General features: G+C 54.5%; 1 protein-coding gene across 1 annotated transcript; it reads right to left on the bottom strand.

Moving 5' to 3' along the window:
- Window positions 1-238: 238 nt before the first annotated feature.
- Window positions 239-22,206, bottom strand: WNT9B (Wnt family member 9B). The gene is made up of 4 exons (XM_058703966.1): window positions 22,088-22,206; window positions 4,069-4,325; window positions 1,895-2,160; window positions 239-1,053 (listed from the first exon to the last, which is right to left on the bottom strand). The coding sequence occupies exons 1-4, from the start codon at window positions 22,162-22,164 to the stop codon at window positions 580-582; spliced, it is 1,074 nt and encodes a 357-aa protein (XP_058559949.1). The 5' UTR covers window positions 22,165-22,206; the 3' UTR covers window positions 239-579.
- Between the last annotated feature and the right edge of the window lie 194 nt (window positions 22,207-22,400).

Genomic DNA, 22,400 nt, shown 5'->3' with positions numbered 1-22,400 from the left:
TCCGGGGCAGGTGTCGGACTTGGCCTCCCTCGAGCCCAGAAAGCCTTCCTTTCTCCAAACAGCCCCTGCCACCTGGCCTTCCCGCCCCCCGCCCCCCGCCCCCTGCCCCCACCTCTAGCCCAGCAAAGCCACAGGTGGCAGAGCTGTGTGGCCCCCGGGGCTCACTGCCACCTGAGCGGGGCCAGAGGGCTGGACCGACCTGTCCCCTGCCAGGCTCCAGCCTCTGCTTCCGGCTGACACTGCCTCCCAGCGCCCTGCTGCCTGGCTGGCTCTAGGCCACTCATCCGAGGAACTGAGACAGCGAGGTGGTCCCCCCTCAAAAAACCCTCAGTCCTTCCTCCTTTGGTCTCCCTTATTCCCCCCGCATCCTTTCCCACTCTGCTCTCCTGCTCCAACGTGGCTGGGGACCCTCAGTTCCAGTCCCCCCGCAACCTCTCTTTGCTGGGTGTCGAGGGAGGGAAGGGCTGCCGAGGCCCAGTGGAGAGGAGTGCGCACCGCGTGCGCCTGCCTGGGGGGCCTCGACGTGGCCGAGCACCGCGGGGTCCTGGCAGCGCCCCCCTGGCACACCGGGCCGCAGGCCTAATGCTTGCAGGTGTATATGAGCTCCTCCTGCACGCACTGCTGGCACTCCACGTAGCAGCACCACTGCACCTGGCAGTGGCAGGAGAAGGCCACCAGGCGGCTCTGGGTGTCGTAGCCCCGCCCGCAGCACAGGCTGCTGCAGCTGGCCTCCCGGGAACACACCCTGCCCGCCGTGCCGGGCGAGTACTTGCTGGGCCGGCAGAAACTGGGCGAGTCTTCCATATAGACCAGGTCCCCGGGCCGCGGGGCCGGGCCCTTGGTGGGGCTGCCCGGCCGGGCGGGCGCCCACAGCTCCAGGCGGCCCAAGGCCTCGTTGGTGGCACTGGACACCTTGACAGCTGAGTCATAACGCAGTTTTAGCGCCTGGCCCGTCTCGCGGAACGGGGCGAGCTGCTTCCAGCAGGTGCGCACGGCACAGGAGCCCGACACACCGTGGCACTTACATGTGGTCCTGAGGCCACTCTTCACTGCCTGCGAGGAGAGAGGGAAAGCAGGCGTGGTCAGGGCCATGGCACCGGTGTAGGCCAGTGTAGACCCCGTCGGGGGCGGGGCAGCAGGACGGGCAAGAGATGGGGGGAAGAGGGTGAATGGGACCCAGGCTAGCCCGCAGGCCACCTTTGTGCAAAGTAGCTCGAGGCCACCCTGCCGCCGGGCCAACGTGCCCGCCTGGCGGAGAGCAATGTGGGCCGGATCTCAGTCCCAGCTCCCTCCCTTGGCCCAGAGTTCTCGTGGAGTGGAAAACCCGCACAACTGAACGCGGCAGCCCTGGTTTACCCCGACTCAGTGATGAGGACACAGAACTCCATTTGCTAGAGAGCTTGAACCCTCGCCTCTCCCAGCCTCTCGTCCCGGTAGGCTTAGACACCTTTTACCCCTCCAGTCCTCCCACTACTGTGTGTCCTCTGCTAAGTCCCTCCCCTTCTGTGGGCCTCCTCGATCGTCCCATCTGTAAGATGGAGGAAGAGGTGATGTTGCAAAAGATATCAAAGTTTTCAAACGACGTTGGCTTCCAGGATGTCCGGGAAGGACAGTCTCTGGCACGGGGACCCCTCTGCAAACAGGTTTCTGCCTCATCACGGCCGCATCCCAAGCCTGGCTCCCACCCACCGCCCAGCCCGCCGTGCCGCCCAGCACCCTTCCCTACTTCCCGCTACTTGGTACCGGTGTGCTGGTTGAAGGGGTGAAGTTCCTCCTGGGACAGCTCTGTGTGTGCACTGAGGGGCACGGCAGAGGCAGGCTTCCTGCCGACCCGGCTCCCCGGCCCTGCACCCTGGCTGGGGCCGGGCTTCGGGCCTCCCGGCAACGTGCTCACCTTGATGCCCACGTGGGTGTTGTGAGCGTCTGCCCGTGCTCTCAGGTCTTTGCTTCCTCTCTTGGGCCCCAGGAAGTTGCTCAGGAACTTGGTGCTGTACTTGAGGTTGTCGCCGCACACGCCCCACTGCCAGGCCTGCCGGCTCTCCAGGCCCGGAGAATCATCACAGGTGCAGCGCTCCATGCGCCCGGCGCTGCAGGCCCGGGCCAGAGTGTGGGTGAGGGCAGCGGAGGACATTGCATACAGGAAGGCCGTCTCCTTGAAACCTGGGCCGGGCACCCGGGGGGCGGGGGGGGAATCCAGGAGGGAGGGGAGAGAGAGGAGGCTCAGAGGCTGCCCTTTGCCCTCTGAGGGCAGAAGAGCTGACGGGGGGGGGTGGGGGGGGCGCCGTGACGAGCCGGATGAGGGTCATATGGACCTGAGGACGTGGCCCGGGGCACCCTTGTGACACCCGCGCCTGAGACTCGGGCTGCAAGCTGCTGCCCTTTAGACGGAACTTTCAAATTCACTATGGAGCGTATGCCCGGGCTCCCAGGGCAGCAGACAGGAACGCCTGATTCTACGGGACACATGAGAAGGCTGAGATGCAAAGAGAAACGACTCGGCACCTGGCGAGAGGCAGAGCAGGGGGCCAAACCACTGATCTCGACCCGAAGCCCGCGTGTGAGCCAGCTGGACCCATTTCTGAGGCCCCCGGTCCCCTGAAATATGCTCTGTGGGCTCCCTGTGCTTCAGGACGCCTCTGAAATGTCGCTCTCTGCTACCTACCGTGGAGCGGACCTAATGACGGAGTGACCCTGAGTCTCCCACGTGACTTGTTCCAGACTGACCATCCCACGCCCTTCCGGGACCGTCACTTCTCTCGTGTTCTTGTGGGCCGTGGCGCAAACCTGCCCCCCACCCCGCCTGCTCTCCAGCGTACCTGGGTGCTGGCAGCACCCTTTGGGGAGTAACAGCAGCTCCGTCCCAGGCCCTTCCCCACCACGGACAGCAGCTGGCCTCCCATGTACTATCACTGCCTTATTTCTTTTAAGTTTATTTATTTATTTTGAGAGAGAGAGAGAGCACAGGTGTGAGCAGGGGAGGGGCAGAGAGAGAGGGAGAGAGAGAGAGAGAGAGAGAGAGAGAGAGAGAGAGAGAGAGAGAATCCCAAGCAGGCTCTGCACGGTCAGTGCGGAGCCCATGTGGGGCTCGAACTCACGAACCGCAAGATCACCATCTGAGCTGACGTCGGACACTTAAGACTGAGCCACCTAGCTGCCCCCATCGCTGCCTTTTTGTAAAAGCCCCTTGCTACTTGGTGACAGAGTCACATGATGACCTGTTTCCCCCGTGGGCTGTAAGCTCTCCAAGGGCAGAGGGGGTCTCGTGCAGCTCGGTGTCTCCAGCGTCCAGCACCGTGGCTGGCTCGCTGCGAGCCTCACCGGACACTTAGTGAACGAGGGGTGGGAGGACGCAGCGAGGAGGGAAGAAGGCCGGGTGTGAATGGAAGGGGAGGAGGAAACGATGGACCAACGGATGCGATGAACAAAGTCACGGGCATGAGTAAGCACCTGAATCCGGCCTGTCTCAGGGTATTCGGCCAACTATTCCCTGCCTTCCACCCTTATATGTTCTTGCACCTTGTTTTGCGTGTGTGTGCATGTGTGTGTGCGCAGGAGCCTGAGGGAGGGGACTGGGGGGCCACCCAGCTCAACTGTGGGGTCCTCCGGGATCCAGGAATGGGCTGGGCCTCCTCTTTCCCTGTATCTCCCCTGCTCCTCCACTCCCCCCAAGCTGAGGGAAAGACTGGGCCTCATTAACTCCCAGGACTCTTCTCACTGGGACTATGCTAGGTTCACAAGGGCAGTGTGGCCTGGGCCCAGGGGCCAGGGGAGCAGGAATGGGGGCCTTGTCCCCAGCCCCCCAGCCCCCTCCTCCCTAGCCCCTTTCTCCCCAAGTGCCCTCCTCCTCCCCAGCCCTCCTCCTCTCCAGTCCTCCCCAGCCCCCCAGCCCCCCTCGTCCCCAGCTGTCCCTTCTCCCCAAGCCTCATCCTCCCTAGCCCCTTCCTCCCCAAGTGCCTCCACCTCTGCAGTCCTCCTCGGCTCCCTCCTTCCCCGCTGTCCCTTCTCCCCAAGCCTCGTCCTCCCTAGCCCCTGCCTCCCCCACCCCCTCCTCCCCAGCACCCCCACTACCTCTCTTGAGCAGGCCTGTCCTCCCCTCCAGACTGCAGTTCCAGCGCTCATGTCGGAACTGAAACTGGCACTCGAGCAGGCTGAGGTGAGCGGCGTCCTGCAGGGTCTCGGCCAGGCCGGGCTCCCTCCGGCAGAGCTGTTTCTGTCGGCGGGACAGCTTCAGCAGGTCACACGGCTTCAGGTGGACCCCGCTCTGTGCTGGGGCCGCAGCAGTGCCCAGCCCTGGGAAGGGCGTCAGGACCTCCCGCCCGGTCAGGCTAGAGAGAGCAAAAGAGGGAGCTAGTGACCCTCAGGGGTCATGATGGGGGAAGGGGGGAAGGAAGACATGGGACAAGCAAGAGGAAAGGGACCTCCTAGGGGGCTTCATGTATACCCTGCTGAGAGGCAGGCCAGCCCCATGGGGTATGTGCCCATTTCACAGAGTAGAAAACCCAAGTGCTTGTAACAGGGTCTAGTGCCCAAGTTTTCCAGATGCCAAAGTCTCTGCTCTTGTTACCCATTCTATGTCCCAACTTTGCCCAATCATAAAAATCATCTGGGGTGCGTATTAAAAATACAGATGCCCAGAATCTACGATTGGCAATTCTGACTCTATTGGTCTGGGGCGCAGCCTGGGAATCTGTATTTACTATATACCTTGGGCGGCTTCTATGATCAGGAAAGTTTGGGAAAAAAATTCATGTAGCGTGACTGCTGCCTGGAGGGTAGAGCCATGTTCCTAAGAGGGGACAGGCGGACAGGAGTAGATGGTGGGCAAACACTCAGCAACTTCTCTGAGATCCCTCTCTCCCTTATGTTATATTGCTGCCCATGTAATCCCATGCCGACCTAGCCTGTTTCCATAATTCCCAGATCTTCAACCATCTGGTCACTCAGTGCCTGTTACAAAGGGATCCTTAGGGAATACCTGGATGGATGGAGGAAGGAAGGAAGGAAAGAAGGAAGGAAGGAAGGAACAGATGGATGGATAAACTGACCGATGGGTGGATGAATTTCCATCAGGCCGTCAGCCCCAGTCTTGCCTTTCTACTATATCTGAAGTTCATGGATTCTGAAGTCAGGCTGCCACTTCTTAGTTGTGTAAACCTTGAAGCCTTGGTTTTCTCCTCTGGGAAGTGCAAAGAGGATCCTTTCTACCTCCTGGACCTGCTAGGAGGACCGTATGGAAAGTACCCACCACAGTGCCTGGGACACTCTTGTTCCCCTTTCTGCCGGTTAGAGTTTCTCAAGATTCCTTCCTCTTGCAAGGTGCTTTATTCTCTAGCCTGGGCAGAGTCTTCCCTTTGTCCACATAAGGAAACAGTTTTATGAGGAGGCAGTGACTAGCCCGAGCCGTACAGCAGAGGAGCAGCAAGGCAGGGACTACATTAGAGTTCCTTTTCACTCTCCCCAGAAGCTCTCTGAGACAGTTCTCCTGTTGCCTATCCTGTACCCTGGTGGTCCTCAGCATGGGTAGAATATATACCATTCCAGACCCAGGCTAGAGGAAGCAGCCACCTTCTGGAACACGCCAGCCTCATGGCCAAGATAATGAGCAAAAATGAAACCAGGTGATGGCTCCTAAAGCTCCTGCTTGGATGTGGCCCTTGTCACTCTTGCTTATACGCCACGGCCAAGGCAAGCCCTGGCCCAGCTGCGTGGTCAGAGAGGCACATACTGGGTGGAACCAAGGGCCCAGGTCTCCTGTTTAGAGCCACCTGACCCAGCCAGGACATCTGGCTGGATGCCACACTGCCCCAGGGAGAGTGTGGGATCTGGCCAGGCCCCAGGTGCCCCCAGAAAGTGCCTGTAGATTCTAAATCCATCAGATGCAGCCAACCCAGTGTGGAGCATATCTCCGAAACCCCTGAGCAGAGACAGATGCTATCAGGCTCCTCCTGGCCCAGCCTGGCCCTAGGCTCCCCTGCTAGACAGGGTGAGGGCAGGGACCCGTTAATCATTAATCTTGGGGCAAATGGGTAAATTTCCGGCCCACTAGGTCTACACCCAAACCCCTCCCTGCAGCCTGGCAGGAAACCCTTAGAGCTTGACCCTTGGCAGGTCCAGATGTCAGCTCTAGCTGAGGAGGCCCCACCCTGACTGGCTTCCAGTGTGAAGGGCGCAAAGGGAGCAGGAGCCATCTAGCCCCTCACATGTCCTCCTCCCCGCAGCAGGTGCTGGTGTGCGGGAAAGCTGCTCACACTGTTCCTGTGTGTTGGAAATTGGGACCTCCCTTGTAGCAGCTGATTGACAGGTGAGAGAACAAGCAGGGAGTGATGGCAGCTTGGACCAATGGGGCTGCACATCCTTCAAGGCCTGTCTCAAACGGCATTCTAAGAACAATACTATTATATCATTATAGCTATATGATACCTTATATCTTATCCTATATAGTCTATATTATTATCACTTTTTGAATGCTTCTTACTAAGACCTTTAGCTTGCAGACATCTGTTGAGTTGGCTACCCACTGCTTCTTCCCAGCTACATGGATACCATGGGGTCGGCCATTTCATACCACATGACCTTGCTGCTCTGGCCTACTGATTGGACCAATGAGGAATCACATGACCGAAGCTGGGCCAATCAGTCCTTTCTCTGGGAATTAGGAATTGGAATGACGAGCGCATACGGTTGCTTTCTCTCTCTTCCTTTCTTTGGGCAATGGGGCCTGTAACTCAGGAGATAAAAAGAGGAAGCTGGCCCAAAGAGAGAGAGAAAAAGAAAGAACCAAACACATAGAGGGAAGCAGAAGTGAGAGTGGGAGGGAGAATTTGGGGAGCTTTTCAGCCCTGGCCCCAGAGTCTTCCTACAGGCAGCTGTGTTCTTGCCTTAGACGTTCCTATCTGTAGTACAGTGTCAAGGCCTGGAGTTGGCTGTCCAACTAAGGATGCTGTCACTGATCACGACCTTCTGACAGCTGTGGAGTACCAGCATGGCCTCGCCTGCACTTGTGAGCCAGGCTCAGCAAACACCCTCTCCCCCATCCATAGGCACCTATTTTTTTTAATTTCGTTTAATAGGCCCTGTGATTGATGGCCCCAGAAGTCCAGTATAAAGTCGGTTAATTTTATTAGCAGTAATGACACTTAGTAGCGATTAATGGTCAGGAAAGGCAGCCAACCGCATAGAGGCCTCAGGCCACAATGGGCCCTGGTCTGCCCAGGGCTGCTCTCAGAGAAAGCTCTCTGGCACTGCCTTGGGGACCCCCACAGGACCTAGGAAGACAGCTGGGAGGTCTTCCAGGACCCAGTTTGCCTTTTATTTATTTTCTGTATCGGGGCTGGGATCCTGTTTCTTTGGACGAGACAGTGCCAGGACATCAAATCTGGAAAACACCGTATTTCCTCCGATGTGTTAGTGAGCTATCCTCCACATGCCCTTCCCTTGGCAGCTACTAGGGAAGGCTTCTTCCCGGACCTCAGGAGCATTCCAGGCACTGCAGGCTCCAGTCTGATTCAGGATCTGTGGGCATGATCCCCTCCCCTTGAAGAAGCCACATTCCCCGGCACCCCAGGCCCGAGAACCCCACCCACCCGCCTCTCTGCAAAAACTTAATTGCCTACACGTCAGTCGGGCCCCATGAGAGTAAGCCGTACACCCGGAAGAGATCAAGTGAGCCTCATCAGTCTTACGAATTCAGACAAAATTTGTTTTCATAAAGAAACTGCTCTGTGGTCAGGTCAGATGCCATCAGCCACACAAGTAGTCAGTGTTCTGAGCTGAAGAGCAGGGGCTGAGTAAGCTGTGAAGTTGCTAGCTGCTCTTCTGGGCTGTGGGACAAGAGTTCCTTCAGGCTTCTGCCTGATTCACGCGTTCCTGAGCCCTCTGGGACCACACCATACCGCCCCCCGCTGTATCTGCTTTAGCCCAGCTGGTCTCCCCCATTCCTGCTTCCAGTCGGGCTCCTCAAGGCGGACTTCCAGCGCCTCTTCTCTTGTCAAGAAAGCAACAACCCCATGTGGCCAACTCCATTCTCCTCCCTTCTTTGCGTCCAGCCTGTGACTCTCTGCTCTCTGTACCTTCAGCCCAAAGCCCTTAGTGTAATAATAAGGCCACAAGCCCCCACCCCTACACAACAAGATGTCCCTGGCTTTGACTCCAGAGCATCCACAGCTACTCCCGGGGCCACCCTGTCTCCACCCAGCGTGGGAAAAGTCAAGGGTGCCCCTGGGGACTTCATCTCACCTACCCCCCCACCCCCAGGCCTCCTCTGCGCACCCCGGCCCCTCCTGCCCTGGCCCTCCTTTCACTCTCTAGTGCTCACCCCATCCACAGTTTTGGCTGAAGCTGCCCCATCTGGGATGACCTTGAAGGAAGGAAAAGAAGGTTCTCCCAGGACTTGGAGAAAGTGTCCCAGGAGACTGCTTTCAGTTACCTTCCGCAGGACCCCAGTCACCACTAAACCCCAGAAAGGAAATGGAGCTCACCCTGGAACGGTCACCCACCACCTGCTGGAGTAGAGGGACCCAAGGATCTCAGGCCCCCAGAGCTGTTCTGGCCTGGGTGGCCTGGTCCCAGTCTGCCCACACTCACTGGTGAACTTGGGCACATCCACTCTGCCCCTGAGCTCATCCCATCTAACAAATACACACTGACCAGTGGGAGACCATGACCGGCCCAGACTGCCTGGGTTCCAGTCCCACTTCCGTCTCTTACTCGTTGTGCCACCTTGGGCGAAGCACTTCACCTCTCTGTGCCTCATCTATAAAACACAGATAACCACAGTACCTACCTCACAGGGTTGTCAGGAGGATTAAATGAGTTCACTTTTGTACAGCTCTTAGAACAGTGCCCAACACCGTATGCTCCAGGCAAGTGGCACTCTTGAGCACTCGCTATGTGCCAGGCGCCAAGCTGGCTGCTGGGACCTGCTCCTGCCCTCGAGGAGCTCACAGTCTAGAAGGAACTTGGTTGCACTCAGGAGTACTCCAGACTTTCCCAAGACCCCAAGAAGCAGAAGAAGGAGAAGAAGGCTTTGAACCAGCCCAGCTCCCCATGGAACAATCAGTAGCTGCTCAGGGATCAGAACTCTTAGCTCCATCTGGGTGAGAACCTGACCTTGGCCAGTCCTGTCCTGCCTGTAGGAGGCGGCCTGGGGGTGGGGGTGGGGAGGAGGCAGAGGAAGCTCCCAGGGAGCACCCCTGGCTAGCTGGGGAAGACCTGGCAGCTGTAGTGCATTTCCCATCACTTGGGGGTGCTCCAGGCTCCATTCTTCCACCCCCACCCCCACCCCTGTTTCTGGTTGAGAAGTTTGATGGTTCCAGGATGTGGGTGACTGAGTGGGTGGGTAGTGTAGGACAAAGCTGGCACTTCCCAGGGCACCAGGTAATGCCAGCCTGTCTGGACCCTTCGCTGGAGGGGCCAGGAGCTGTGCCTGGCACCAGGGACCATGCCAACTGTGGGCAGCTGCCTGGGAACCAGGAAAGCTTTGTCCTGCCTGAAGCATTGGCCTTGGCCCTGCAAAACCCCATTAGATGCTCCTGATAACAGGCTTCCGCTGCAGGGCCATTTGCATGGTAAGCGTTCCCTTTGAGCTTTCATCCCAAACATCTCAGCCCACCGCTCCCAGCCCTGACTAAATCCCCCTACACACACGCACACACACACACACACACACACACACACACACACACTCCCCACCCCCACCCTGTGCTCTCCACCACCCATCTCTTCCCAGTAGGGGAGGGTTGCTGAGGGCAGTGCCTGGCCCAAGAAGAGAAGGCATAGGGGCTCTGACAGTCCTTCTGCAGAAGGGGGGGGTACCTTCAACACCCAAGCTTCTCTCCCCACTTCCGGTCAAGCTGCGTGAACCCACCCTGAGGACCGAATCTGGTCACCACCTCCCGGCTAAAGCTCATCCCCGGAGCCGTGTCTCCCAGCCCAGCCCAGCCCTGGCTCAGACAGAAAAGAACCTGGCCCAGCTGTGGGCTTTGTCTCTCCAAGAACAGCTCCACTTCCTGTTTTACAGCCGCAGACCCGGCTGCCCGCTGAGGGTGGCATCGGGGAGACGTGTGCTCAGAGCTAAGTGGGCAGCAAGCAGCCCATTCAGCAAGCGCGCTTTGCATCTCAACAATCTCGGCTATTCAGAGCTTGGCCAGTGCAACATCTGCGGAGGAGATGCTGCCCCCTCCTCCTGACTCTCTCTCCCTCTCCACTCCGGCTCAGGCAGAGCTGGGAAGGGGGAACCTTCGTCCCTGGTGTGCATGGGGCAGGCGGCACAGTGGCCGTGGAGGGTCCCCTTGTGCAGAGGACCCCCTCAGGGGCTGAGGTCAGGAACGTCTCCCCCAGCTCCCTGCCTGGGTGCAAATGCACACCATTTGAATCGTTGTGGTTTAAGGCTGGAGAAGCCTTTTGAGATGGCCCAGGTCCAGAGGTTCTGCACTGAGGACTCCTGGGAGGTATTCCAGAGGCTTCTGGGGCAAGGGGAGGGCAAGGGGTTTGCCAAGTGTAGGTCTCTGCTTTGCTCTGTCTGGTGCCCTGGGAGTTCACGTAATATTTATTGTCCAAGGTGACCCACTGGGTTCACGGCGGGACTAGGACTGTGCCCCGGGTCTCCTGAGTGTTTCTGTCAAGACCTGGCAGTTTCTGCTTTCAGTTTCAACATAACACTTCAAGGAAGCAAAACTCAGTCACCACCGCAGCAAATGTCTAGGATGAAAGGAACACAAGACAGGTTGCTTTGAAAGGAAGGCAATCTGGTCAGGACTCCTCTGAGCCCCTGGGCAGCTAAAGGGAGGAGAGGTGTATGCTCAGTTTTTGTTTGGCTAAAAATCAGAAATAAAGCTTAGAGAAGTGGCCTGCCTATTCATACTAAAATGTGAGAGTCTGATATAATGCTAGTGCCTGAGAACATACTTTGCTAGATAGAAGGAAGATCAAAGGAGAGGGTCTGGGATCATGAAGAAGCTAAAGAGAAAGGGGAAGCCTGGAGTAAGGAGAGAGGGGGTAGAGAAAAGGGGTGCTAGAAGCTTTAAGACAGGCTCCCCCAGCTTCTTGGGTTCACAGGCCCAGCCCTGACCCAGGGGAGGAGCAGTTTAGGGAACATGGGACGGAGGCTTTAGGGAAAAGCAAGTAGTCGTTGAGTCTCTCCTTGGGGCGAGCAACGCCCCCACCCAGTTCTGCCCCCCATGAAACCCTGCCTCCAGGGTTGGGTAACTTCGGCCAAGTTATTGAACCATAGTAAGTTGACCAACTAACCAGCTTGGCAGGCTCTTGAGGGGTCACCCTCTGCCCCACGGACAGGCAGGCAGGCAGGCTCAGGCCGGGCTGGGCACCCTGGAAGGGCCAGACCCCTGGGGGAATGCCCTGCGCGTGATCACTGTGTGAGGAGGAGAGTTCCACTGTTCGCAGCCTGCTCCAGGAAGAGACGTCCATTTGTTCCCCCGCAGGGCCCAGGGATGGTCCACACCCCACACCTCCCCTCTCAGCTCCAAGGGGAGCAGCAGCCTCCCGACCTGGTGAAGGAGCCACTCCCTAAGTGTGCCCAGGGAACCCCAGAGTGGTCAGGACAGCGCTCGGGATGAAGGTGTAAGGAGCTCCCTCGGGAACAGAGCAGGGACCCCCGGGGCAGGACCAGAACAACTTCCCACCTTGGACTGTTCTGGACTCAGGGCCAGCCACGGCTGTAGCAGGGGGGGTCCCTCCCCTCAGGGTAGCCAGTCTTGGCTACCACAGTCTGCTCCATGCTGGAATGGCTCCAAGCCCTCCTTCACGCTGTAACCGCTGCCTGGGACGCCTCTCCCAGTCCAAAAGCCCTCCCGGATCCCCTGGACTCTTTTATGGCCACGGCCCTTTTCAACACTTGACTCACAATGCAAGGAATAGGAAAGGTGATCCTAAGGCCCCGTCCAGTGCCAGCATGCTCTAATACTTATCTGCCTCCTCCAGGAAGCCCTCCTTACTTGCCAGCCCCATCTCTCTCTCTCTCTCTAACCATCCCCTTTCTTTGTCTTCTCTCATTTTTACAAATATAACACCCTTAGTTCTGCCTGGTTGACACTTTTTTATTCCTCCTCAGAGCTGCAGACAGGTCTCTCCAAGTAGGCTGTAAGCCCCTTGGCAGAGGTCCTGGTTTCTCATATCCGGTGGTGCCCCATCCCCAGCTCAGATCCTCTACCCCAAGCGGGTGCTCCTCAGACACCTGAAGGCCACATAAATCCCTTAGATGTCCAACGCCAGGTGGGGCGTGTAGCTCCAGGCTGTCCCTCAGCCTGCCCCGCCCCCACTCCCACACCCTTGTCCTCCCTGGGTCTCACTCCAAAGCTGCAGGGGCCACCCCACACCCCAACCTTCCCAAGCTCGGCCCTGCAGGCACTGGGAAGGCGTGGCTCTCAGACTCGGATCACTGATGCGTGCTCTCCCCAGAGCCAGATCTCAGGGCCCCCCAGCCTTGGTCAGTCGGACCCCGAATCCTCTGGCTGCCGGCGCAGCCCCTGAGGAGAGTGGGAGAGCCGGTCTATTCCCTCTCAACCTCAGTTCCTGGGAACGAGTTGTGCCAGGCAGCTGAAGCCTCCCTTTGATACCCAGTGAGAACCAGACAAGAATTGGCCCAAATCTTTCTGATGCATAGGGGTACATGTACCCCAATGTTTACAGCAGCGCTTTTAACAATAGCCCAAGTATGGAAAGAGCCCAAATGTCCATCAACTGATGAATGGATAAAGAAGATGTGGGGGGGCGCCTGGGTGGCTCGGTCGGTTGAGCGTCCGACTTCGGCTCAGGTCATGGTCTCACGGTCTGTGAGTTCGAGCCCCGCATCGGGCTCTGTACTGACAGCTCAGAGCCTGGAGCCTGTTTCGGAGTCTTTGTCTCCCTCTCTCTCTCTCTCTCTGCCGCTCACCTGCTCCTGCTCTCTCTCTCTCTCAAGAATAAATAAGACATTAAAAAATTTAAAAAAAAGAAGAAGATGTGGTTTATATATACAATGGAGTACTACCTGGCAATGAGAAAGAATGAAATCCTGCCATTTGCAACAACTTGGATGGAACTGGATGGTATAAGTCAGTCAGAGAAAGACAGATATCATACGTTTTCACTCCTATGTGGAACTTGAGAAACTTAACAGAAGACCACGGGGGAAGGGAAGGGGAAAAAGTAGTTTCAAACAGAGAGGGAGGGAGACAAACCATAAGAGACTCTTCAATACAGAGAACAAACTGAGGGTTGATGGGGGGCGGGGGGGGGGGAATGAGGGATGGGCCTTGAGGAGGGCACTTGTTGGGATGAGCGCTGGGTATCATGTAAGCACTGAATCACGGGAATCTACCCCCAAAACCAAGAGCACACTGTATACACTGTATGTTAGCTAACTTGACAATAAGTTATATTTCAAAAAATAATAATAAATAGAACTCAGCTGGCACAACCTCTAGAGGTGACACGTGCTAAAAGTTTACCACAGGTTACAAACCTTTATCCACAATTCCAACTCCAGAAAGCTCAGACGACTACAAACTTTGGTGCAGTTATGGTGAATTCATATGGCAGCGAGTCCTGACCTGAACCAAAATGAGAGTATTTATGGTCTTTATTTATCCCCACACGCAGATGTTTTTCTGCAAAAAAGTAAAGTGTCTGATTATGGGGTCTTGCCCTAGACATGGCATATGCATTATATTGTCTCTCTAATAATTAAAAATTCTTGAATTCTGACATGACCTGGCATTAAAGGGAATGTAACTGTCAAGAAAGCAGACCTTCTCTGCTCTCGCCCTAAAACCAGTCTCTCTAGAATTTCCAGGACTCTGGGGGCACCTGGCTGGCTCAGTGGATAGAGCATGTAACTCTTGCTCTCTGGGTTGTGAGTACAAGCCCCATATTGGGCATAGAGTTTATGGAAGGAAAGAAAAGGAGAAAGAAAGAAAGAAAGAAAGAAAGAAAGAAAGAAAGAAAGAAAGAAAGAAAGAAAGAAAGAAAGAAAGAGAGAGAGAGAGAGAGAAAGGAAGGAAGGAAGGAAGGAAGGAAGGAAGGAAGGAAGGAAGGAAATAATTTCCAGGACTCTGAACATGGTGGTTTAAGAATATTCTGGCTCTTTGAGACTCTCCACCCTCCCCTTTGGGTCTTCATCGTTCCAGTGAGGGGGTCTGTCCCATCCCCCAACCCATCTCAGCTGCCACCAGGATTCCCATGGAAGGCCTGCTGTGGCTGACTTCTGGAGTCTGAATGAGGCAAGTCTCTGCTTTCTGCTTTGTTTCTACTTCCTATCCTGACAGAGGCCAGGTCATGACCAAATAGTGTGTGCTCAAGAGAGTCAAGTGTAAGCAGAAGAAAGAGCAAACATGATGGGGCAGAGGAAGGTTCTGGAGGAGAGGAAGGGCCAGCGAAAGGGAGAGGGGCTGCCCATTTGGACATTCACTGAACACCATGAGGCAATGCCAGGAACTGTGGGAGACTCAGCCAAAAACAGGGCCCCCAAGACCCTTGCCTAAAGGGAGCTATGCGTGAGTTGAAGACACAAGCACGTGGAAAAGAAAACGGACAACAAAACAAGAGTTTAAGACATGCAGTGCAAGAGATGCCCAGGGATATGCCAGGTGAAGGGTATGGGTGATGGAATGGAGGGCCTCAAGGGTCAGAACCACCCAGAGGGAGGCAGACCTCATCAAGCCCCAGGTCAACATGAGGCAGGGAGGACGAGGTTGGCTCTGGATTCTGACAAGCTAGAATTCCAGTTTTGGTGCCAGGCGACTTTGGGCAAGGCACTTGGCCTCTCCGAGCTTTGTTCCCCACTCACCTGTATGAAGATAATTATTCCAGCACCACCTCCTGGGATGTCACAGTGGTTAAATGAGATCATGCACATAAAATGCTGAGCACAGGAAGGAGTCACATTATACAATGACGAGGGCAAAGATGAAGGGAGAAAGGAACCGAAGAGGCTCCTTGACTTGGGAGGCTCTAAGATCAGATTGCTCGATTTCTTGAACTCCTCATACATAGACAGCATTTCAGCACTTTTATATATGCTCATTTAACTGTCACAATAACCCTGCAAGGTAAGGATTCGCCCATTTTATAGATGAGAAAACTGCGGTTAGAACAGTTAACCGACTTGCCCTGGGTCACAGTTAATGAACCTTTGGATAGAAGATTGGAATTCAATCTGTGTGACTCCCAGTCCAGTGCTCCTTACGCTGTGGCAGGGCCTTGGGCTGCCTCTCTCCCTGCTTAGGCTGATGCCATGGAGGGGTTCACCTTCACAGGACCCGGCCCACCTCCTCCCGAGCCCAACCTGTACTTGATCACAGAATCCTAAAGGCACCAGGCTCTCTTCCTTAGGGGGTTCCAGCCCAGGAGTCCCCCTGCCTTGCCTGCCCTCCTGAGCCTTAGAAAATCCATCACTATCCACGAAGAGGCTGGTCTGACCCTGAGCCCAGCGGCACAGCCCAACTTCTGGGTGGGGGGGTGGGGTGGGGGGTGGGTGGGAGGGGTTACAGCTTAGCCAGAGAGAAGCCGGCCTAAATTCCTTCCCCAAACACAATGATTCTTATCAGTGATGTTTGCCTTTCAATCCAACACCCCAAAGCAGTAAAATTTCTTCTACCCTTTCTTCCCTCCAACCCTGTTTTCCTCAGGACCCAATCAACTTCTAAAAATGTTCTCAAATGAAAACAATACCATCCAAATATAAAAAACACGTAAGAATACATCTTTTTAAATTATTCGCAAGACCTGCGTACTGAAAATTGCAAAATATTGCTGCAATACAATTTAAAAGCCCCCGATAAAGAGATACGCCTGTTTATAAATCAGCAAATTCAATACTGTTAGAAGATCAATTCTTTCTATAAATTGATTTATAGGTTCAGGGCAATCCCAGACAAAATCCCAGCGGGCTTTCCTATAGATACTGACAAGCTGATTCCAAAATTTATGTGGAGGGGCGCCTGGGTCACTCAGTCAGTTAAGCATCCGACTCTTGATTTCGGCTCGGTCATGATCTCACAGTTTGTGGGTTTGAGCCCAGGCTCTGTGCTGATGATGCGGAGCCTGCTTGGGATTCTTTCTCTCCCCCTCTCCCTGCCCCTCCCCCACTCAAGCTTGCACTCTCTCTCAAAATAAATAAATAAACTTAAAAAGTGTATTCAAAATGTATGTGGAAATGCAAAGGACCGAGAATAGCCAAAACAATTTTAAAAAGAGAGAACTTGGCTTCAACACCTACTACACAGCTACTATAATCAAGACTGTATGGTATTGGCATAAGGATAAATATATAGATTAATGGAAAGGAATAGAGAGCCCAGAAATAGGACCTCATATATTGAATCAATTAATATGTACCAAAAAGTGACAACAGAGGTAGCTCAAGTTTCTGACTTCGGCTCAGGTCATGATCTCACAGTTCATGAGTTTGAGTCCCTCATCAGGTGAGCTCGGGCCCCACTTCAGGTGACCCCCATTTCTCTATCTCTCCCTCTCTGTCTCTGTCTCTCTCTGCCCCTTGCTCACTTGTGCCCCCCCCCAAAAAAAAGGAAAAAAGAAAGAAACAATAGACCTAAGTGTTAAGAGCTTAAACTATAAAGTTTCTAAAAGAAAATATAAGAGGAAACGTTTACAGCCTCTGAGTAGACAGAGATCTCGTGGATACGACACGAAAAAAGCACAAAGCACATAAGAAGATGAAAATTGTACTTCCTCAAAATTAAGAACTTATATTCTTCCTAAGAAAATAAAAAGGCAGGGGCGCCTGGGTGGCTCAGTCAGTTGGGCGTCCGACTTTGACTCAGGTCATGATCTCACGGTTTGTGAGTTTGAACCCCGCGTCGGGCTCTGTGCTGACAGCTCAGAGCCTGGAGCCTGCTTCCGATTCTGTGTCTCCCTCTCTCTGACCCTCCCCCATTCATGCTCTGTCTCTGTCTCAAAAATAAATAAACATTATAAAATATATTTAAAAAAAAAAAAGAAAAGAAAAAAGCAGGCCACAGATAGGGATGAAATATTGCCGATACTTTCTGACCAAGGACCTGTATCCAAAATATACAAAGAACTCTTACAAATCAATAATAAAAAGACAAATTACCCAATGAAAAAGATAGCCAAATGATTACCATGTACATGAAAAAATGTGCAATACACCATTCATCAGTGGGAAAATGCAAATTAAGACCACAATGTGATAGCAGTAAGTACCTATCCACTAAAATGGCCAAAATGAAGATGGACAGGGAGGCACCTGGGTGGTTCAGTCTGTTAAGCGTCCAACTCTTGGTTTCGGCTCCGGTCAGGATCTCGCGGTTTGTGAGTTCGAGCCCCATGTCGGGCTCTGCGTTGACAGTTCAGAGCCTGCTTGGGATTCTCTCTCCCCCTCTCTCTCTGCCCTTCTCCACCTCAAACTAAGTAAATAAACATTTATTTAAATTTTTTTTTTAAAAGATGAACAATAGCTGACAAGAGTATGGAGTAACCGGAACTCTCATACATTACTGTGTGAAACAGTATTGTCACTTTGGAATACTATTTGGCTGTTTCTTATAAAGTTAAACACGGGCATACCATACGACCCAACAATCAGGCCCTAGGTATTTATCCAAGAGAAATAAAAACATACACCCGCATACTTACATGTACACAAACGCTTACAGCATTTGGAATAGCCCCAAGCTGGAAACAATACCAATGTCTCTCAGCTGGCAAATGGATAAACAAATTATAGTATATCCATACAGTGGAATACTACTCAGTGATGAAAAAAAGGCGGGGGGGGGGATGTCCTACTGATATGCCTAACATGGGTGAATCTCAAAAGCATTATTGTAAGCAAAAGAATTCAGACACAAAAGCTATACCCCGTATGATTCCGCTTGTATGAACTTCAACGGGCAAAACAAATCTATAAGACCAGAAGCAGAGAAGTGATGGTCTGAGGCTGGTGGGGGAGGGTTGATTGCAAAGGAGCCTAGGGATCCTTTGGGCGGATGGAAATGTTCCATTTAGTAGTTGTGGGGGTGGGCACACGGGGTATACATCTGTTAGAATCCAAACTGTGAACTTAGGATGCTTGCATTTTACTGTATGTAATGTTGATGGGGGGGTGGGGGTTAAGTTTGTGTCTTGCCTCTTAACAATGATGACATCTCTACAACCCAAGAAGATGGTTAGAGGGCCAGCCACCACCCAAAGTGAGCCTGTACAGGCACCCAATCAGGCCCTTTCATTCATCATCTCAATTAAGCCTTGCATCAGTCTTTAAGGTAGGTATTGTATCACCCATAGCTCAGCAAGGTTAAGACATTCACCCAGAGTCGTACAGCCAGCAAGACAGGAGGCTGGGATTTCAACTCAGGTCTAGCTGATTCCAAAGCCTGTGCTTTCATAAACTTCTCTGTATCATCCCTAGAGAGGAAAGAAACCCAAGTAATGCAGGGATCACACATTTTAAAAGGCACCCCCAAAGTCAACCAGGATTTGAAAAGGTGCATCCACAGGAACGACTTCTGCTTACAAAGCCACTTTTCACATGATACAGTGCATGTTCATTTATAAAACACCACACAAGTTAATATTTGCAGAATTTCCAAGCCATCCAAGCCAACATAGAAGCTCTTGAGTCATCCTAGACTTCCAGGCCAGGTTCAGCCCATTAGAATTAGGGAACCACACGGCACCTGGGTGGCTCAGTCAGTTAAGCGTCCGACTTCAGCTCAGGTAATGATCTCACGGTCCGTGAGCTCGAGCCCCGCGTCGGGCTCCGTGCTGACAGCTCAGAGCCTGGAGCCTGCTTCTGATTCTGTGTCCCCCTCTCTCTCTGCCCCTCCCCTGCTCATGCTCTGCCTCTGTCTCTCAAAATTAAATAAACGTTAAAAAAATTTTAAAGAATTAGGAAATCTAGGACCTCCAGGTGCCATAGACCTTGGAGGCAGTGACCTAAGTGACCAAGCAGGGGAGGGGGCTGCCCTCCACACCTGACCCCCTCCAGCTCCTTGTGTCTGCCATTCCCCTGGATGGTCACACAGTATTAGCTTTGGAGGGCAAAGAGCCCAGACTGGAGGCAGAACCTGGTGTCTATCCTGCCTCTATCCTGCTGTGTGACATAGGGTGAATCACTAAACTTTCCTGACCCTCGGTTTCCTTTAGGGAACTATTTACAGCATCCTGTATACCTTTAGAATGGCTCTGGGAATCAGATGAGAGAGAGAGAGGCCGTATGAGAAAGTGATTTGTAAACTGAAACACTAGTTATTAGGGCATTATCAGCATGACCACAATTCAGCTCTGGGTTCATACAAAAGCCCCAGAAGCAATTGCTGGCTTAGTGTGGTTTGGGGGATGATGGCTGCCTCATTTGAAAAATGGAAATAATAATACATGACCTGTTTGAAACAGGGAGTTGGACCCCAGATGCTTCTGGGACACTTTCAACTCTTAAATCTATGATTCTATGATTTCAAAGACCCCAAGAAGATTGGCCTCACCTGCTCTCCTGATGTTTGAATTTTTTTTCTTTTTTTTAAATGTTTATTTATTTTGAGAGAGAGATAGAGAGAGCAAGCTGGGGTGGGGCAGAGAGAGAGGGAAACAGAGAATCCCAAACAGGCTCTGTGCTGTCAGTGCAGAGCCCGACATGGGGCTCGCACTCACAAACCATGAGATCATGACCTGAGCTGAAATCGAGAGTCGACCGCTTAACCAACTAAACCACCCAGGCGCCCCTGAATTTCCTTTTATCAAATGCCCAAACACTTCATCTCATAATCAGAAATGAGATTTCAAATGCAAATGACCTGGAGAAAGGAGAAGCAGATTGCCTCTCATTCTCACTATGGTGTGGATGACTGATACCAGATTCCTTCCAGAGAGCAAATTCTGATGGGAAGCTGGAAAATCTGGCCTGACTGAGTTACACTAGGGCTTCCTCAGTGGGAACTCAGGCTGAATCCTGTCCAGTCTCTGAGACTAAACACATAATAGGGCAAAGCCTCAGTTTTAGCTTATTCTCTAAGTATTTGTCCAGTTCCCCACACTGGGGTGGTGGGGGCTTGAGTCTATTTGGTCAGCTTTGCCTAGATGGGTTCATGACCTGGAAGAAGTGGCTCCAATACTCACATGATCCCTCTCAACCCCAACCCAGGCCTAATCAACCATGCCCTCCCACCCCGATTTCCAAGGCTGCCCCCCCCCCCCCCCCGCTCACAAGTCTCAAATTCTACCCCTGTGCACTGCTACAAACTCCTTTCCCTTTCAAACCACACCAGCCAGGCTGGTCCAGGTCTCCTGGAGCCCCTCTCCTCTCACCCCATCTGGCCCTCGCCCCATCTCCAACCCCCAAACCCAGACAAACAATTGTGGAAATGAGCTGGGGTCCAAGAGGATGCAGGGACATTCGTCCTCCTGTTCTCCATCCCAGCTCAGAAACCCCTGTCAGGGCCGGGATATCAAGAGACTATGCCCAATCTCTATACTAATAATAATTGCTGGCATTAGTTGAGCATTTACTATGTGCCAGATACTGTCCTAGGTGCTTTACATGTACTAATGCACAAAATGCTCATACAAAATAGGCACTCTTCTCCTCATTTTACAGATGAGAAACCGAAACACAGAGAGGTTAAGTGACTTGGCCAAGAGCACACAGCTAGCAAGTAGCAGGATTATATCCTGCCTGCTGAGGCAACAACTGTGCCTTCAAGCCTGAAGTCATTGGCATACAGGTTGGTACACTGTTCTCAGTGCGGAAATAGAGCTCAGTTCTATCCAGCTCAGCCCCTTCTTTGTACAAATGAGGTCACCGAGGCCCAGAGACTGGTCTTCCCAGGTCACCAGCAAGCTGAGCTCAGACCTAGGGTCTGGGCTGACCTGCCTACCCCCACCCATTATATTTCAGGAGAGGCCCCCTGCTCACAGCCAAGGCACGTTTTAACCAGGGGTCATGACCCGGAAATTAGCCCACAGCCCTTAGATGGGCCTGTGCAGGGACTTCTCAGATCCTTACTCGCCCTCTCTGGCAGGTCCTTAAGAACAGTCTGTGGCAGGTCACTGGCTTGGTGTTTCATTGCCTTCGCTTTAGTCAGACTGTAAACCTCACCCTGATTTGGAGTGAAGATCACAAAAAGTGACAAGATTAAAGTCACAGACCGTACACATTTGGAGCGAGCTGTGGGTGGAGGTCAGGGAAGCGCCTTGGCAGCCACGACCCCACCTCCCACCCAGGTCCCTGGGTCAGAGAAGGAGGGTCAGAGAGAAGGGACAATTGCCCTGTAACTCGCACTGCATTCAGCCGCCACTCCCGCGGCTCTCTCCCCAGGTGTCTCCCCAACTCTGATCCTCCTTTTCCAATCACGTACGCCTCCTCCCTTCTGACGCTCGGTCGTTCTCCCCGGAATTCACCCGACGCCGGGGCTGAGATTTGGTTGGGCTTCCCTAGCGGAAGGTTCCCTCCTGCATCTCCAGCTGACACTGCCCGGGGTCCGCAGGTCCGCGTCCCCTCGGTATCCGCGCGATCCCCTCCCCCGGCCGGGGTAACACCCCACCCCGCCCAGCCACGCAGCCCGCAGGGTCTCCATTCTGCAGGGGGAAGGGCAGAGAGAGGGTGGAGAGAGAGCCCGAGGCGAGGACTGTGGCTGGACGGAGACCAGGTTACAAGCAGACAGGGCACAGAGTGAGGATCCAGCGAGGGCATCAGAGCGCGCGGGAGGGACGCCTGGACCCGCAGGGACTGGGTGCGCGGGGAAGATGGGGCCGGGGTCCGAAACCTGTGCAGAGTCCGGGAGCTCGGGCGGGGGTCCGAGACCGCGCGCAGCGGGCGGGATGTGGTCTCGGACAGGGCGGGGTGGGAAGAGCGGCGGCGAAGAGGACGGAGAGTGGGACACCAGAAGGTGCGATCGGGGCCTGAGCGGGGAGGGGGGGAAAGCCAGAGACCGAGCTCGGGGCGCGAACTCCGACAGCCGGCCGGGACCGGGGCCCGCCGGGGGCTAAGGTCTGAGTTCGAGGTTCCCAAGGCGGCCGGGGCCAGCGGGAGGGAAAAGTTGGCCCCGCTCTAGCCGGAGGAGGGGAGGCCGGCGGGCCGGGGACGCGGGCCAGGGGCGCGGCGGGCACTGACCCGAAGTAGGCGGCGGCGGCGGCGGGCAGCGCCAGCAGGCAGAGCGCGGCCAGGGCCAGCGCGGGCGGGGGGCGCATGGTGCCGGCGGCGCGGCGCCCTGTCGCATCTCCTCGCGCCGCTCAGCGCTCGCAGCGCCGCCACCAGCCGCCCGTGGAGCTTTAAACCCGGGCGGGGCGGAGCGGGGGTGGGGGAGGGAGCGACGCTGGAGGCCCCCCCCCCCGGGCGGTGAGCCCCCCGCCCCATTGGCCCCGCCGGCCTCGCCCCGCCCCCGTCGCGGGTGGGGCCGCCGCCCGGGGCCCGCCCCCGCCCCGCC

The sequence above is a fragment of the Neofelis nebulosa genome, chromosome 16 (genome assembly GCF_028018385.1).
Source record: "Neofelis nebulosa isolate mNeoNeb1 chromosome 16, mNeoNeb1.pri, whole genome shotgun sequence".
Classification (NCBI taxonomy): domain Eukaryota; kingdom Metazoa; phylum Chordata; class Mammalia; order Carnivora; family Felidae; genus Neofelis; species Neofelis nebulosa.
The sequence above is the reverse complement of the archived record's forward strand: the minus strand, read 5'-3'. Positions and strand labels throughout refer to the sequence as shown.